This window comes from Juglans regia, chromosome 5 (assembly GCF_001411555.2).
Source record: "Juglans regia cultivar Chandler chromosome 5, Walnut 2.0, whole genome shotgun sequence".
NCBI classification, from domain to species: Eukaryota; Viridiplantae; Streptophyta; class Magnoliopsida; order Fagales; family Juglandaceae; genus Juglans; species Juglans regia.
The window spans coordinates 19,356,592-19,374,035 of NC_049905.1; the positions used below are offsets into that span (position 1 = coordinate 19,356,592).

Consider the following 17,444-nt stretch of genomic DNA (forward strand, 5'->3'; position numbering starts at 1 on the left):
CCTGAGTCTTCTCATTTCATGGCCACTTCAGTGTATTCAATCTGTTTCTGATTCACTTTTCTAAGCTTGATATTCCTGCAACGCTATCTTTCAACTCTGATCTTTCATCTCTTTCATGAGGTTTATAGTTCCAATCTTCTTGTTCCTTTTAGCTCACAAAGGAACCCAGATCTTAAAAAAACAACTGTTCCCATAATAGAAAAAACACTTCTAACTTTGAGAGGGGAAGAGTATAACTAAACTGTTAAAATTGATGAAAAACAGGAGATGTGCACAAACTTATTGATCGAATCTTAATGGAGGGTACAAAGTGTTTTTGGTAGTTTTGAGACTACAATGATAGTTTTGGGTGAAAGGTGCAAACTGATAGTTTAAAGATTTTAGGTGTATTTATCCACAAAAATTTCACACTTAGGTAGGGTGAGGAGCACAAAACGGCCAACTAACCACACCCCATCCATGAGCACTTCCTCTGAAAAGTTGACGAGTGGTTGTCTATTCTTTTCTATAAAAGGGATGTGTTCTAAACTTAGAACATTATTAAATTGGAAGAGGCAATGCTAGTCTAATCTCTTCCAACAAAACAAAAGAACTTTTACACATCATTTCCAAGATTCAACATTACTGAACATCAACTTAGTAAGGTGAGGATTCTAAGAAATAACCAATTAGCACTATGCTATTTCCTCATTTCTTACCAACCTTATTTCAGTAATAAGATCTCTCTTCTCAATATCTTCAGGGGGAGAAATGAATTCCACTTCTTTACCAATTTTATAAATATTGCTTTGAAAGAGTTAACAAAAGCCGGTCCCGGGCTTTATCTCTCCGCCGACATTGTCCAGAAGGGATTCACAGCAATATCACCTTCATCAGATCCAATAATTTCTCCCTATGAGTGCACCATAATTCCCAATCATCCTCCCCACAAATTACAATTCCTCCAAAATCCATATGCCTTCAATTAGCTTCATCCCTCTTTTTATTTAGGATCAATATAACAAGTTCTCATCTTCACATCCTCAACTTTGTTAGTCCAAAGGTTTATTCCATTAGAAGTCAGCAGAAGTGTAGAAATCAACCAATAACTTGATCAAAATCAATATTTTTCTCCTACTTTCATCACCACAGCCAAAAGCATTTTCTCCTGCAAGAATTCAATCCAAAAATCTTATCAAAAAAAGAATTCAATCCAAAAATAGAAAAAAAAAGAGAAAAAAACGCAAGGAAGAATCAAGAGGAAAGAAGGGCAAGAGGACAGAAATGAGAAAATAAATATGCAGGAAACCAAGTGAGAATGAGGGAAACAAACAACAAAAGTCATGATCAAACAGTGCAATTCAGAGTCTGAGGTAGAAAAAGAGATTAAAGAAAGATTGAAGGAATCTAAAGAGAAAATAACCTAGTTGGTTACCAAAAATTTTTATTCTCTATTTTCTCTCCTTTTTCAAAACCCAATAAACAGTACTTCTAAAAAAATTCTCAAAACCAAATATTCCAATCGTAAAGGCAAGAAGGAAAAAAATCCTTAAGCTTACATTGATTGTCACAGCTCCATGCTATCATGTCCACAGGAAAATCATTCTAGCAACCCTCTGTATTTAACGCAATCTCATTCGCCTCATAATAGAACACTTTGAAAAACAGTTTCCATGTATCATCATCTCCTCTCATTTTAGAGATTGGAATGGATAAAACTCAGGTCCTTAGGCATTTGTTTTGTTTTAGTTGGCTATCTGAACTGCAAATCATAATTTAGCATATAAGAAAGACAGAGTGCAAAGATATGGCAAGAAGAAATAGCCCTTTTTTCCAAAAACAAAGACTTTTTCAAATATCTAATACTCCTGCAACACTACAGCGGGATGTACATGATGTGACTTCATATGGTCAGCAATAAAAATGGTTATATCAGCCTTCTACCAGGTCTCTTTTGAATCTGAGAGAAACACCAGAGCCCTGACAAAAGCGAATCTATTGAGCTGCTCTAGTTCACTTCTCATTCAATAACTCATTCCACCACATGCTTTCAGAGAATTGACAACTGGCACATATTAAGATCTTGTAGTTAAAGAGAGATGCCGGTGCAATCTGCCATATTAAGGCAACACTTCATCTGATGTGCATGATGGGTTTAACTTCTTCATGCCCTTGCCATAGGCAGCAATAAGTAGAGCTTCAGCCCTTCCTGTAAATTTCAGGAAATCAGACCAGGACAGAAATAAATCGGAAAACAATCTATGATTAGTTTGCATGAGAACATTCATTGACTCAGTTGATACTACGTACCAATCTAAAAGATTTTCCATCGTTGTATTTCAAGAACAACAGGCATTTAGTTATGAAGTGATTTGGTTCTCCAGTACAAGATAAAGCAACATTTATTCTACGGACGAAGTGTAGACAAAAGTCGTAACCATAGTTTTGATCTTGAACACAACAATGGTATGAGATCCACGCAAACCGAAGAATGGGTATATAATTTTATTAAATATGTAAGGGAGCTACTTCTACGTAGTTTTGATAGGCATCCAATGACACAAAATGTAACTTATCCTTACAGTGTTCTTGACAGTTCTGCAAGAATTATGGAGGAACAAAAAATTTATAGGCAGAGTCACCCTTTATGGAATTCAAGAAAAGGATTGTTGACAATTTTAAAGACACATAAAATGAGAGGAAGAAGGTTATGCTTCCTTCCTATCAACATCATTATATATAGATCAAAGTTGACAAAATTGTGTCTCTACCATGTGTTTATACAGCCAGCTCAAACGAGCACTTTTATCTTACTCATTTTTTGGTATCATTTTTGTAAAATTACCACTTGTCCCAAAAGCTTAAGCCGATGGGAAGAGGTAGATTTAATTATTTGTATTATATTCTTAACACTCCTCCTCAAGTGTGAGCCAGACTCCCCCTCAATGAGTGGGCCTAACACATGGAATATTTAATTAAATGGGATAAAGTGTAGAGTCAGATTCAAACTCAGGACCTCTACTCGGATACTATGTCACCACTTGTCCCAAAAGTTTAAGCTAATGCGAAGATGTAGATTTAATTATTTTTATTATATTCTTAATAGTTTTGAAACATTTTGCACCTTCTTCATCTATTTGGTTTTTCATTTAAACAGAAAATTTCATTCTCATACAATTGAAAAATTAAATACAACAGTCAAGCTCATTCTGGGGAATCCAACTCTCTGCTACAACAGAATCAAGTACCTTGTGATTATGCAAAAAAAAAATACAGAATTTTTTATGAAGAGAAAATAAAGTATACAAGAGGCATAGTTCAAGTACACAAGATGTCTGCAAGGAAACACTGAATTAGAAAAGAAAAAGATACAAGAAAATCATGAAAACTCAGCCCATTTTAATCCATAGTGGCTACCCTTAGGAACATAGTTTGTTAAGAAAAAACTCTTCTAAGTTCTTCTATGATCTATACATGGCCCTCCAAATTTCTATAATTCCTTTTCCTTCAAATACACCACACTAGACAAATAGGGACCATCTTCCACACTGCTGCAACTTGTGGGCTATCATATAAACCCTCTTCAATTGGCAAAGAGCTCCATAATACCTTTTTTTTTATATAACTTATGAGCCCCATAATACAATACAAGCTCTGAAGCACTACATCGTTCGAGGGTTTGGCCAGAGTTCCATTCATTAAGCCATAACAGTCAATGACAGTTTTTAATCAATAAAGGAGATAGTAAAGCTTAGAAAAAAGGAGAGTGATTACCATGGTCCTTTTTTCTTTTCAGTAAGGGACCCAATGATGGAAATAATGTGGATGCAACTGTCCGGCTATCATCCTGTCAATTCAAAATCCATCCAACCATATTGAGTAAAAAGAAGCTCATAAAGTTATACTTAGTGCAAACAGAAATATCCCATAAAAATTTTAAACAAAAGGCAAAGCCAGCATAATGTGATTGAAAGCAATATTTAAAGTAAGAAAAAAAAATCCCCAATGAGAGCTCTAGCTTAGTCTAATAACTGATTTTTGAAAGGCTTGATGCAAGAGCAAAAGCCACTAAATGAGAAAATACATCAGTTCATATGGAGTTTTTTTTCTTAAAAGAGTTGTATTATATATATGTATATAAGTGGATAACTGTTCCTGCCCCACCTTCATTTGGAGGTCCTCTATGCCCTAATACATGAACAACCCCTTAACGGTAAGCATGCCTATGGAAAAGTCTCGGGCAAAGAACATCTTGAAATGAGAAGCTCTCTCTCTCTGCCCCACCCCCATTCTAAAAGAGGGGGCAGATTTTTTTGTGAAACGGTGTTTGATGGAGAGCAAGATATGTCATTCAAATTAGTATATTCTCTTTGGTTTCTTGGTCCATTTTGTTCGCTTGATTCTAAACTAGAGAGAATAATAGCATACTGCTGTTCTCTGCCTCCAAATTTGGCTCATTGAACAAGAGATCTAAAAGTAGGGGGCAACTATATTGGCTTTTCAGAACTTTTGCCGGTCAAAGATCATATATGTGATGCACATATTGAGTGACTATAGGTGGTGAATAGGATCCCACATTGCTTAGAAGGGATAAGTTTTTGTTCTATACAATGATTCAAAGGGGCTTCAATTGTACCTAGGCGTGCAATTTGAGTAGCCACCCTTCCTGCCACCTCCCCCCCCACCCCCCCGCGCGCGCACGCGCGCGCAATAGTGAATAATTCAACTTGGAGTTTCATCAAGCAATCATCCAAGTACACAAAGCATGGCCCTCTGTATGAATTATTCAAGTTTTAACTGTTCACACAGTTAAAATGTGTGTATGAAAGAAAAGCCTGAGTTTTACAAAAGGCATGTATGAGGCACCAAATAAGCTGATAGCATTCATTGGACCTCAATCTTTTCTTAGGTGTTGGCACCTTCCCATTTTATTCACCATGAAAAAAGGGAAGGGAGGTGGGCATTGCAACACTAGAAGTTTTACAATGGGATCATGACAGAAATATTCTCTTGACAACTTACCGATTAAAAAAACATTCTCTTGAAAACTTATATATGTCACACCCAGTTAACAGTGGTGCTACCAGCCTGCAGTCGCTTTAACAGCAGTGCCACCAACATCAATAGAGAGTTATAAGGTCAAAAAAATGATAGCCACTACTCTATTTGGAGTAAGATTCTTTGCTCCAAAAGTTTAAAGACAAAATCTCCCAAGAAATCTTTTTTTTATAAGTAAATCTCCCAAGAAACTTTTCACAATAGGACCAAATATATAATCTGAAAATCATTTTCCACAGCAGGAATTAGATATCTTAAGGGTCTTCACAAAATTCTAGTGCAACTTAATGAGTTGAGCCTTTAAAATACATATATTTTCTCTTCAACTCAATTTCTGGGATTTTGAAGGGATAACAAATCAAAGTGAATACAAATGTGTAAATTGTGGCTCCCCAGGTCTCTCTTCCTCCAATAGCAGATTCAATTCTGCCTAAAGTTAACGAGATTCAACAATTCGTGGGAATTTCACATGGAGGATGTAAAGACCAATTTAAAGAACTAATTACTGCAATCGAGGCAAGCCGCTCTCTTGAAACCAAATCAAGTTTCAAGAAAAGCAGGGAGTTACAGTGTCGTTTTTTGGCAATCAACTACGACGTTAATGGTAGTAGCTCAACTAGAGGGAAGTCTTAAGGGAGGGCATTGTGAAGACGGGAAACAAGGGGTTGGGCTGGGTTTTTTGGGTAGAGTTTTAGTTCTATGGGAAGCAAGGGGTTGGGGTCGGGCTTGGTGTATTTTTTGTTGTTTTTCACAGGCTTTTTGGGTTATTAGAGGTTTTCTATTATGGGCAAGGTGTTCTCTTGTATACATTTAGTGTACTTGGTTACTCCTTTGATATATATATCTTTAATATTTTTACTTATAAAAAAAAAGAAGTGTAAATTGAAGATTTAACAGGCCTATAATGATTAGCACAATGTTGATAAGCCAACTTCATTGCATTAGATAAGAATGAGAAGAGCCTGTCCTAGTGTGTAAAGTTAGGATCAAACCAACCTTCGTAGATCTCCCTCCAAAGAGTTCAAACTGGTTTTTCCATAATATAGATGGCACTGGAACAACAGAAAATCCAGAGGCGACCAAGATCCCAATCCATAGCCCATACCCAAAGCCTCCACCCCACCACCCCTTGATTCAGAAACGGAAAATTATTGTAAGCATGAGCATGGAAGTTTGGTGCAATTTGCTGAAATAAAATGCAGGCAAAACTAAAGATGAGAGAGTTAGTGAACTTGAAGTGTCACCAATAAGGAAAAAATAACAAACTTGAAGCACAACTGGAATAAGAAAAAATGAAGTCCATTTAAAGTAGATAATACTGGTTTCTTTAATATTAATTGCAAGTCAATGAGATGTCTTAGTTTAATGAACTCCAGTTCAAAAGATAAAATTGGCATTCAAAACTTGATGTTAAATGTATTTAGCTCATAAAACTTTGGAAGTTCCTCATGACAGCTGATAAATAGAGTTGCAGCAATAATACGCTCCACTCTTCAATTCTGTTAAGTTCTTAGTGTTGGCCAAACTCAGTTATCGAAACAATGGGTACAATTTGTATTTCTAGTTGGCTTTAAATTCTGAGCGTTGTATGAGATTCTAGAAATATTCAAATATATAATTTTTTTATAAGTAAAAATATTTAAATATAGAGCGAAAAACTCAAAATGTCAAGAAAGGCTGGGAGAGTCTTGTAAGCCATGTAAGTTATGCTGTTGGAGAGGGATCTAGGATCCTTTTTTGGTTTGATATTTGGTGTGGTGATCGAGCCCTTAATAGGGTGTTTCCAGCCATTTTTCATCTGGTTTCTGATCAGTGTGCATCTGTATCAGATTTGTTAGTTCGTTCTAATGGCTCTTTTCAGTGTGATGTTTGTTTTACTAGAGCTGTGGATTGGGAGATTGATGAAGTATCAGGTTTTTTCAGTTTTTTATACTCTTTGAGGCTTGGTGGTAATGATGGGTGATAAGATGTTGTGGAGGTCCAAGGGGAGCAAAAAGTTTACAGTTCAATCGTATTGTAAGCTGTTGACTTTCAGAATATTCCTCCTTTTCCTTGGAAGTGTATTTGGATGTCTCACGCGCCTTCCAAAGTTGCTCTTTCTCATACGGACTGCCTCTCTTGGGAAAATTTTGACGATTGACAATTTGAGGAAGTGTGGTCTTACTGTTATGTATTGATGTGAGAGGAATGGTCGATGCTTTGAAGATAAGGAACGCTCAGTGGATGATCTTAGACGTTTTTTTCTTTAATACATTATTTCAATGGGCTTCGGCTATCATGTTTAACGGAACTAGTGTCCATGATTTACTTGTTTCTTTTTCTAGTTCATGACTTGTAACTAGGTTCAGTTTTTGTATACTTCTGTGTACTTGGGTTTGCCTTGCTACTTGTCTCAATAAAATTTCTTAATCATCAAACGAAAAATGTATTGGTGTTTCGTGTAAGAAGCATGGAGACTCTGTAGATCATTTACTTTTGCATTATGAGGTGGCAAGGGCTTTCTTGTGATGGAATTTTTGTAGAACCGGTTTGGCTTGGGTGATGCTTTTGAGAGTGGTTGATCTTCTTGCGTGTTGGAACAGGCTTCATGGTTGCTCTCAAATGGATGCAGTTTGGAAGATGGTTCCTTTGTGTCTTATGTGGTGTATTTGGATGGAAATGAATGAGCGGTGTTTCAATGATGAGACTGTACTTTGGAGAAACTTCGGAACTTTTTTGTGCACTCTTTATGGCTATGGTTTTCTGTTTTAATAATTAACGGAGCTTCAGCTTATGATTTTCTGTTGTCGTTTTCTGCTTCTTAGAATGTATTTAGGTGTTCTCTTTTGTATACTTCATGTGTACATGGGCATTGCCTATTTCATTCGTATTAATAAAATTTTCTTTCTTACTTATAAAAAAAAAATGCGGTGGCAAAGTGAACAGCTTTAAATTAGATTGCACTAGTATTGTAATGCATTAAATAAAAAATGAATCTCTCTCTTTTTGACAGGATATTAACCTAATGCCACATATGAAAAAGCTAGGGCGTCAAAAACAAATAAAAGCAGTGGCTACGACAAGTACAAGTGATTAAAGGTATATGACAGCACTAGGAAAATAGTTTAGATATCTTCTATTGAGAGGGACCAGAAAAACCTGTTTGCCATCCTGTGGATAGGGGATTGATTGTTCTATATATGCAGTAGTTCCTGAAAATGAAACAGTCAATTCATTAGAAAAATACTCAAGCTTTCAAAAAAATACAGCACCCATATCAACATGATTTCAAGAATATTGCTCCAATAATGAATGACAACAAGACATCTTGCCGGCTGTATATTGCACATCACAGGAAGATGAGAGAGAGAGAGAGAGAGAGAGGTATACATGTATCTATGTATAGATACTTTTTTTTACAAGTACAAACATCATGGAAGCTGATTTGTAAAAAACAATTATCAAATATGACAAAAGCAAGGCTCTAGTAAGATGGCAGAATGATGGACTAGGAAGTGGCAAAAAGACCACCAAATTGGGTTAGAAAATAAATCACTCTTGCCCCTAGTTGTTGAATAAAATTTCATCCAAGTCTCACATCTTACATTTCTCCAAAACAAGTCAAGTGGCACCCATTCCCCCACAGTAAAGCACAGATGCTTCCCACAACAAGTGAGGAAGAATGAATACTATTTCTCTCAAATAGACTAGCAGTCTAATAGTAAGTTCCACCCTTTAAGGCTACACAGATCCACCATAAAATCATGAATAGAGGAGAAATATAATACCAATGGGAGCATCAAGACTGCGAAGCAACTGAACAATAGACTTGGCATCTAAACGTCGTCGAACTCTTTTCCCAACTAGTACTTGCAAGTGTGGAGAGTCAAATACCTGTAGCATTAAAATAATAAAGACAATAATAATACTAATCAGAGAAGTAGGCTTAAGCAGTATTATTGAACCAGACAAAGCAACAAATAATAAAAATCAAAACAAATAAACCACCTAAGCATCTCTGGTTGAATCTCGTTCTTATCATGGCAAACCATGATCGATAAGTGCACAGCACATGCCAATGAAAACAAGAGAAATTATAACGATGAAAGGCATTACTAACCTGCATCTTGTTAGAAATATGTTGTCTTTCCATAACCAATAAAAATCTCATTAAAGAGAGAATGACCTCATTACACAAGTATAGACAGCAAGAGTTGAAGAAAATCCAATAAAAAGTACAAGAGGTGATTCCAAAGGCTTTCATCCAATTATATTTTTTTTATAAGTAAAATAAACGTATTAATTTTGGTCTGGCCCATGCGGGTCTCATACCTGTGACCTTCGCGTTATTAGCACGATGCTCTAACCATCTGAGCTAATAGGCCAGTTGCTTACATCCAATTATCTCAAAATGGTTTAGAAATAAAGACTTAAACCGCATTCTGGTTGAACTCATTAAAACTTCAATAATTTCTGTCTTGCCACAAAGTACACTAGATGCTAGGTAGTATTTTACACAAGATCTTCTAGATGTTATTGCCAAAAAAACCCTTTTAAGCATGCAAGGATCTCCATAAAACAAAAACCACTCCGTTAAGAGGTCATGACAAACACACTCCACTTGAGAGAGAGAGAGAGAGAGAGAGAGAGAGAGAGAGAGAATGAGAAGCAATACTGAGAAGATATAAAAATAAAAATAAAAGACAAAAATTAGACGAAGTAGTCTGTATTGTATGAAAGCAAAGAAAAACAGATGTTTTGTATCAACTAAGTAAAGAAAAATCCCACAACTGACTCCCTATCAGAGCTGTAAACAAGCCAGGTTAAGCCAAGTAGTAGGCTGCTCAAGCCCAGGTCATTTATCTTATAACTGATTGTGAGCTAGCTTTCTAAACTGACCTTGAGCATGACAATTTAGATTAAACAAATCAATCAATCAAAACAGTAATTTCCTCGATTGGCTAGCTTATCCTACAAGCTAAGTCATCACTACTATTAAAGAGCCTTACCAAGCAGGGGTAAGCAGTTCTGTTAAAACATTTTTTTGATACATAGTTCTCTTAAGACAGGTGTCCCACTTCTTTACAATTTCAATCCAAGGAAGCCCCGCACAAAAATTGTAAGAGAATCCACCTTATAATCAACATCCACATAAAATATTTTCCTTTTCTTCTTCTATTCATCCATAAGAAATCTACTTCAGAAGCACAAAGGTCACATGCAATCCTCTAGGTAAGTCCAAAATAATAATAAGAGAAGAGAAACAGCTAGGTCTCACAGACTCAAAATGCAATCCCAAGAATGAAACTTCATTTTAATCAGTATAATTTGAAACCCTCAAAGGTCTAACAGTTCTTTCTCACAAAATTCAAAAACCAAATCACGCTGTAGAGGAAGAAGCCCCAGCTAGTGTGCGGCAGGGGGCAAGTGTTCTTTGGAATGACTGGGCGTAAAGGGCACATAGGCAGTGGATTGTGTTGAAAGTGAAAGTTGCCAAAAAATGGCGGAATGCTCTCAAAAGCAACTTACTTGAGTGAGACAGAGGAGAGTAGAATTTCGTGTGTAGGGGTGAAATTCGAGATCTACGAAGCAACCCCAAAAGAAGGGTCCACAACATGATATGAATCCCCCATCGCCATCTATTTCTCTAAAAGAAGTATGATTAATGCTTGAAACCCTTGGAACCGTAAGACCCAAATAACTTGCTGAAAAGAAAAGAACAAGAAACTGCCAATGAGTAAGTTACATGCATCCAATTCATTTTTTCATCAATGTCCGTTTTCAGATCACATGTTCCAAAAGCCCCAATTTTCACAAAATCGTGAACCCTCCTGATGCACCATAACATTGTGTGGTCTACCTAATGCCCTTGCAGAGTCCAAGCATACATTGTCAAATAAGGACTCCATCCATGGTCAACATCTAACTATGCTAAATATCATATACATCCAACTTCTTGAAATAAAAATAATGTCAATTTTTTTACTTATAAAAAAAATTCATCAAGCCCAGTTGAGGGCTGTGAAGGCGCTGCTGCTGTGTTTTGAAGCAGTGTCTGGTTTAAAAGTGAATTATGATAAATCCGAGTTGGTGCCGATTGGAGAAGTTCAGGATATAAGGGAGTTGGTTGGCACACTGGGTTGTAAGATAGCGTTTCTTCCTATGACTTATCTGAGGTTACCGCTGGGTATAGCATCGAGGGCACGCTCGATTTGTGATACAGTGATTGAAAAAGTAGAGAGGAGACTGGCAGGGTGGAAGAGAATGTATTTGTCAAAAGGGGGCTGGATTACATTAATCAAAATTACACTTTCTAACCTACCCACCTACTTTCTATCATTATTCCCTTTACCGGTAAGTGTGGTGGGTCGACTTGAGAAGCTATAGAGAGATTTTTTGTGGGGGGGCTTAGGAGATGAGTTTAAATTCTATTTAGTCAAGTGGGAGATGGTGTGCCGTCCTATCTCCAATAGTGGTTTGGGTATTAGAAATTTGAGATTGTTTAACGGGCGTTACTTGGCAAATGGTTGTGGTGATATACCAAGGAACCAAAGGCTTTATGGAAGACTATGATCGAGAACAAATATGGTGATTTAGAGGAGGGATGGTGTACTAGAGAAGTTAGAGGAGCCTCTGGAATGGAGCTATGGAAACATATTAGAAGAGGATGGGAGGTCTTCCATCATTACACTAGACTGCAATTGGGGACAGGTTCCAAGATCAGATTTTGGAATGATGCTTGGTGTAGTAACATTGTTCTACAAGACCTGTTTCCTTCTCTTTTCTTGATTGCAAGTGCCAAAGATGCCACAATGGCGGAGGTTATGCAAGTCTCAGGTAAAAACATTCACTGGAACATCAATTTCAACCGAGCTGCACAAGATTGGGAGATAGAGAGTTTTGTAGATTTTTATAGTCTCTTGTATTTTGTTCGTCCAAATATCCAACATGAAAATGATTTGTGGTGGAGTCCTGCAAGGAAAGGAGTGTTCACTGTTCGCTCCTTCTATAAGGTCCTCATACAAGTTCCTGAGATACATTTTCCTTGGAGAAGGCTTTGGCGTCATAAGGCTCCTCCTAAAGCTTCATTCTTTGTGTGGACAACGTCTTTGGGCAAGATCTCACCACGGATAATCTAAGAAAGAGGAGGATAATCATTGCAGATTGGTGTTGCATGTGTAAAAGCGGGGATAAGTCGGAAAATCCTTTTACATTGCGAGATAGCCAGGACTCTTTGAGATGATGTGTTTAAAAGAATGAACTTAGCGTGAGTTATGCTGGAAACCGTTTTGAATGTATTGGCTTGCTGGACCTCAATTCGAGGGGTGAGACATATCAAAGAGGTTTGGAAGATGATCCCTACCTGTATTATGTGGTGCTTATGGCAAAAGCGCAATGAGAAGATTTTCGAAGACAGAGAAATCTTTGGAGAAGCTGAAACTGTTATTTTTTAGAAATCTTTGTACTTGGGCCATTGCCGTAGACTTTAATAGCATGGACCTTCATGACTTCTTAGTTTCTAATGCTCCTACATAATTAGGGCATTTCTAACTTTGTAATTTGACACTTGGTGGATTAATAAATACTTGTTTTACTTATAAATAAAAAATAAAAAATTCATCAAACGTCATAAGTAAATCGAAGAAAAAACGAAAATTGAAGCTAACCCAATTACTTGCCTGAGCAGAAGAACCGGACTCAGCGGTTCTCAACAGCGCCAATGCGCCATGAGTATCCGGATCGATACCGAGAACCCAATCCGAACCCGCATTGGTCCCATTGTCCTCGAGAGGGGCGGAATTATCAGGGAAAGGGCAGGTGAGGGAATCCAACCAGTTCTCCTTGAGTCGAGCAGCCGAGGCCTCAACAACCCTGCCCGCAACACCGTTACTGGAAAGAGCGGCTTTTGTTTTTGTTGGAGTAAGAATTGGAGGTTGGGTTAGAAGGTTTTGGGCTGGTTCTAAATTTAATGGAGTTAGAGAAGAGGTACAGAAGAAGGCTCGGAGTTTGAAAGAGTAGGAGAAGGTTGGGTTGAGCTTGGAGGAGAGTGAGTTCATGAAATAGGTGTTGCTTGGTTGCTTCTGTGGACTCATTTGGAGGGCTTCCATTCCATCAAAACAGCACGCTTTCTCCACGGTTGAAAAATAAAAACAAAAACAAATTGCACCAGTCCGAGGAATGGAGTCGAGTATCATCTTACTCAATATTAGCCTTAGCATTGGCATTCTTCTAGGCTTCTAGCCAAAACAAGTCTAATATTTGGCTAAAAATTAAAATTTTAATTAAAGTCAAAATTATTGAAGAAACTAATTTATATTAAATTAATTATTTTAAAATAAAAATAAAAATATAATATTATATATTTTAATAACTTTTTTAATAATATTTTTTATTCCCTAATATTTATTATATTTTACACTACAAAAGGGAAATATAATTTTTCACAAATTTACAACACAATAGATACACACAAGAGATACATAATTCCTAATAATTATTGTTGATTATTTGGGACTAAAATATAGGTTGAAATATGAACAGTATCTCTCCAAATTTAGAGAAGACTTTAGAATTATTGTAGATCAAAACTTAAGCTAGATGTTTTTTATGAGTTCGATGCAGGTCATTTTGATAAAAGTTATCTATATTTTAGACTTTTACTATAAGCACATTTTTTAAAAAAGAAAACTGATATTTATAATTTTAAGTATATTTTTTATAAAAAAAATAAATATGAGATCTAATTCTTTTTTAAGTAGGTTAATATAATACTATTATTTTAAAATAGAATGCCAGAAATTTATATATTTAAAATTGTATCTAACATTTAAAAAAAAATGACTGTAAGATTGGCAAAAGCTTCTAAAAAAAGTTTTAAAAAAAATGTAATGGAAAAGAATAAAAAAAAAAAAACAAATGTAGGATAAGAGGTAGTAAAGTGATCTCAGATATTTTGTAAATAATAATAAAAAAGTAATGATATGATATTGAATAGTAATAAATAGTAGTAAAAAATAAGTAAAAGGTAATAATAAAATAATGAATAATAGTGTAATATTTTTCTTCTCACTTAGTTGGAAATTCATACAAACTCAAGTGCAGAATACTATTGAATAGTTTCAGAACTGAACCAGAAAAGATAGAAAAATGCTAAATGCAACCGACGGGGGGAATTGCAGTGTAATCGTGTCCTACGTGGCTTAATGAAACGGTTCGTTTGAGGGCGTATGCTATACCTTGTGAACTGTGGCTTCCTAACTGGGTCTGAGCGGAAGAAGAAGATAAACGAGAATAAATGAAATTAAGCAAAATTTGGTGAGAGAGCAAAGAAGAAGGACTCTCAGGCTCCAAAGAAAGACGGACTGGGATCAAATTGCAAACAAGAAACATGATGGGTTTTAAGAAGAGTTTTGAAATGCAGAGAAGAAGGGAAGCTGTTTAGTAGGCCACTCACAAGTCAAGTCATTGTAGAGAAGAATGCTATCAGGTACCGACCTCCCTCAGCGAAAATGCTTTCACACAAGACCTTCATGATCAAGAAGAAGTTGGCCAAGAAGATGAGGCAGATCCGACCCATTCCTCATTGGATCCGTATGCGTACAACACTATCAGGTACAACGCTAAGCGAAGGCACTGGCGCAGCACCAAGCTCAGATTCTAAGCTGGACGAGCTTGGCTTTTCTAACTTTCGTTTAAGCCCTTTAGTTTATCTCAGTAGGCTTGAGAAATGTTTGGATTTATTAGTTGCAAAACTTTGGAGGAGATTTTGATTGATACTGGGCTGTTAATTCTGTAGTTAATTTGGCGTTCAAAATATTGCGTTCGACTTATTGTTTGCTAAAAAAAAAAAAAAAAACATGTAGAAGAACGGTTGGAAAATATCAACAATCTCACTTCACCTTTCTTTGGTTCTTTCAATATGAGGGACAACTACAAGTCTGAGTCCACAAAAATCATTCCTATCCTCAGATTCCTCACTTTCTAGTTCACATTCCAAGTTTTTCAATCTCACTTCACCTTTCTATGGTTCTTTCAGTACGAGGGAGAGCTTAGTGGTGAACATGGTGTTGACAACGCTGCTCATTTGTTCATAGCGTTCGTGATACTAGTGGGATTCTGGCAAGGAGACTGGAGGAACTTCACTGAACCCAGCGACCCGGAACACCACCCATCTGGGTTCTTTCCTTCTGGGGCTTCAGGTGTTTTTGAAGGGCAACTATGGTCTATTTCGTTTTTGGAACGCCTTCCACGATTTCTCTCATATGTTTCAGTCGATTTCTTCTCTCTTTTTTTTTAATTTTTTCCGGCTGACGTGTCACATCCAATTCCCCGGCGGTTCCCCACCCCGGTTGCCTGTAGCAGAATTGGAAAAGATAAGGTGTAGTTTGTGTGTATGTCTAGTGTCTCTTTTTGGACAATAATTTTCTTTTGGCTAAGGACTAGTTTGAGTAGTAGAGTATTCTGTTATTTATTATTTTATTATTATTTTATACTATTATTTATTATTATTTAATATTTTATTATTATTTATTATTATTATTTACATAATATCTAAGATTACTTTGCTATCTAAATGCAACCTAGAACTCAACTACAAAAGGGAGCCAATCACTCCAAACGTAATGTTTCATGAGAAACAAAACAAAGCACGCATGGTAGTACAAGGATATCTTATGTAACTTTTTGAGATTGGTGATCCCACGAATTGTCACTCCACTATAAGTTATTACTTTTTGCTTAAAATTTCTTTGATTTCTTGACATAGCAAGAAATAGTTTGTCGTTATCTGCTCTAAAATTAACTGAGGTGGGATATCCCATACTTGCCGACATTTGACCCTATATATGGGTTCTATGATGACTTTTAAACAACATATATATCTGCGCCTTGTGCTATAACTTAAAAGTGGCTATGCAGGTACTGTTTATTACTGTTGATGTTACTGTTCATCAACAGTAATGAACAGTGTAGAGTTTTTTTTTTTTTTTTTTTTTTTTTTTTTTTTTTTTACAATTGTTTATATTACCTTTATTACCGTTCATCAACAATAATAAACAGTGTAAAGTTTTTTTTTTTTTTTTCGCATGTTTTTTTCCGCAAATGTTTATATTATCTCTTTCTCTTTAAATAGACTTTTTTTTGTATTTATCTAAAGAGTAAAATAAATTATTACTTCTGTCAAATGCTTGCTTTATAGTCGAATTGTTATGTAATTGTTATTTATAATTCTTGAATTTTTAGTGATTATATTAGAATTTGTAAAAGCAAGTATATATAATTGAATTGATTGGATCAAATTTGTGTGATAAGTATTTTTTAGATTTTTATTTAAGTTATTTAGACTTTTATAGAGTAATACTAAAAGTGATATATCATTTTTAATCTTCAGATTTAATCTAACGGTAGAAGTTTAAATATTGATTTAAACTAACATAAAATAGATAATTAAAATATAAATATTCTATCATACACTTAAAATTAACTTCAATTTATATATATATATATATATTGTCGATATCTTAAAAGAGGCTATCATATTACTGTTAATCAACAGTAATGAACAGTAAATAAGCTGTGTGGTTTTTTTTTTCGCATATTCATATACTGTTCATTACTGTTATGAACAGTAAAGAGGTTTTTTTTTTTTTTTTTCATGTTTGTTTTGTTTTTTTGTTTCTTTTTAGGTTCGTCTGTGTGAATGTCAATGTGCGACGTAATACCACAATTGTGCGTGGGGAATGAAAGAGAGAGAGAAATGAAAGGTGGGGAAAAATATTGATTTATAGGTTTTAAATTACAACTCTTCATCTTTAATTTTCAGATTTAATCTAACGATAGAAGTTTAAATATTGATTTAAACTAACATAAAATAGATAATTAAAATACTAATTTTTTATCATTAAATAAATAATAAAATTTTACTGTACATTTTTAAGAAAAAAAATTATCTAATTAATTTGAATTTTTAATATAATTTAAATTTCATAATAAATGATGAACATAAATAAATAATAATTTTATTTTTATACATTAAAATATTTTAATATTCAAAGTTATATTTTATTTTTTTTTTTAATTTGATAGATGTGGCAAACGTGCTTTGCACGTTTATCACCACTAGTATATATATATATATATATATATAAATAGTTTTCTTATTCATTGTGATAATCATGGTGCTATGCAGATTGTCCGCAGCATCTGCCACGATGACACTAAATATAAAGAGATGAAAAATGATAGTTACAGTTATGAGTGTATAAGAGTCGTATAATTATTTTTAAAAAAATGAATAAATTCAGGATTCACATAAAAAATAATAATAATAATAGATCTTACTTTTTTTAAAAACGATTGCACAATACTTACGCATTTTCCGACTATACGCAACATTATTATCATTTTATCATTGACCATCTTCAAGAAAA

The 17,444-nt window shown here is 35.1% G+C and overlaps 1 protein-coding gene and 1 pseudogene across 1 annotated transcript; one reads left to right on the forward strand and one right to left on the reverse strand.

The window, feature by feature from the left end:
- Positions 1-370: 370 nt before the first annotated feature.
- On the reverse strand, positions 371-13,212 carry LOC109004045 (Holliday junction resolvase MOC1, chloroplastic-like). The gene is made up of 7 exons (XM_018982438.2): positions 12,696-13,212; positions 8,805-8,910; positions 8,176-8,228; positions 6,034-6,165; positions 3,754-3,826; positions 1,539-2,188; positions 371-1,147 (listed from the first exon to the last, which is right to left on the reverse strand). The coding sequence occupies exons 1-6, from the start codon at positions 13,209-13,211 to the stop codon at positions 2,100-2,102; spliced, it is 969 nt and encodes a 322-aa protein (XP_018837983.1). The 5' UTR covers position 13,212; the 3' UTR covers positions 371-1,147; positions 1,539-2,099.
- Positions 13,213-14,525: 1,313 nt separating this feature from the next.
- LOC109004033 lies at positions 14,526-14,677 on the forward strand (annotated as a pseudogene).
- The last annotated feature ends 2,767 nt before the right edge of the window (positions 14,678-17,444 follow it).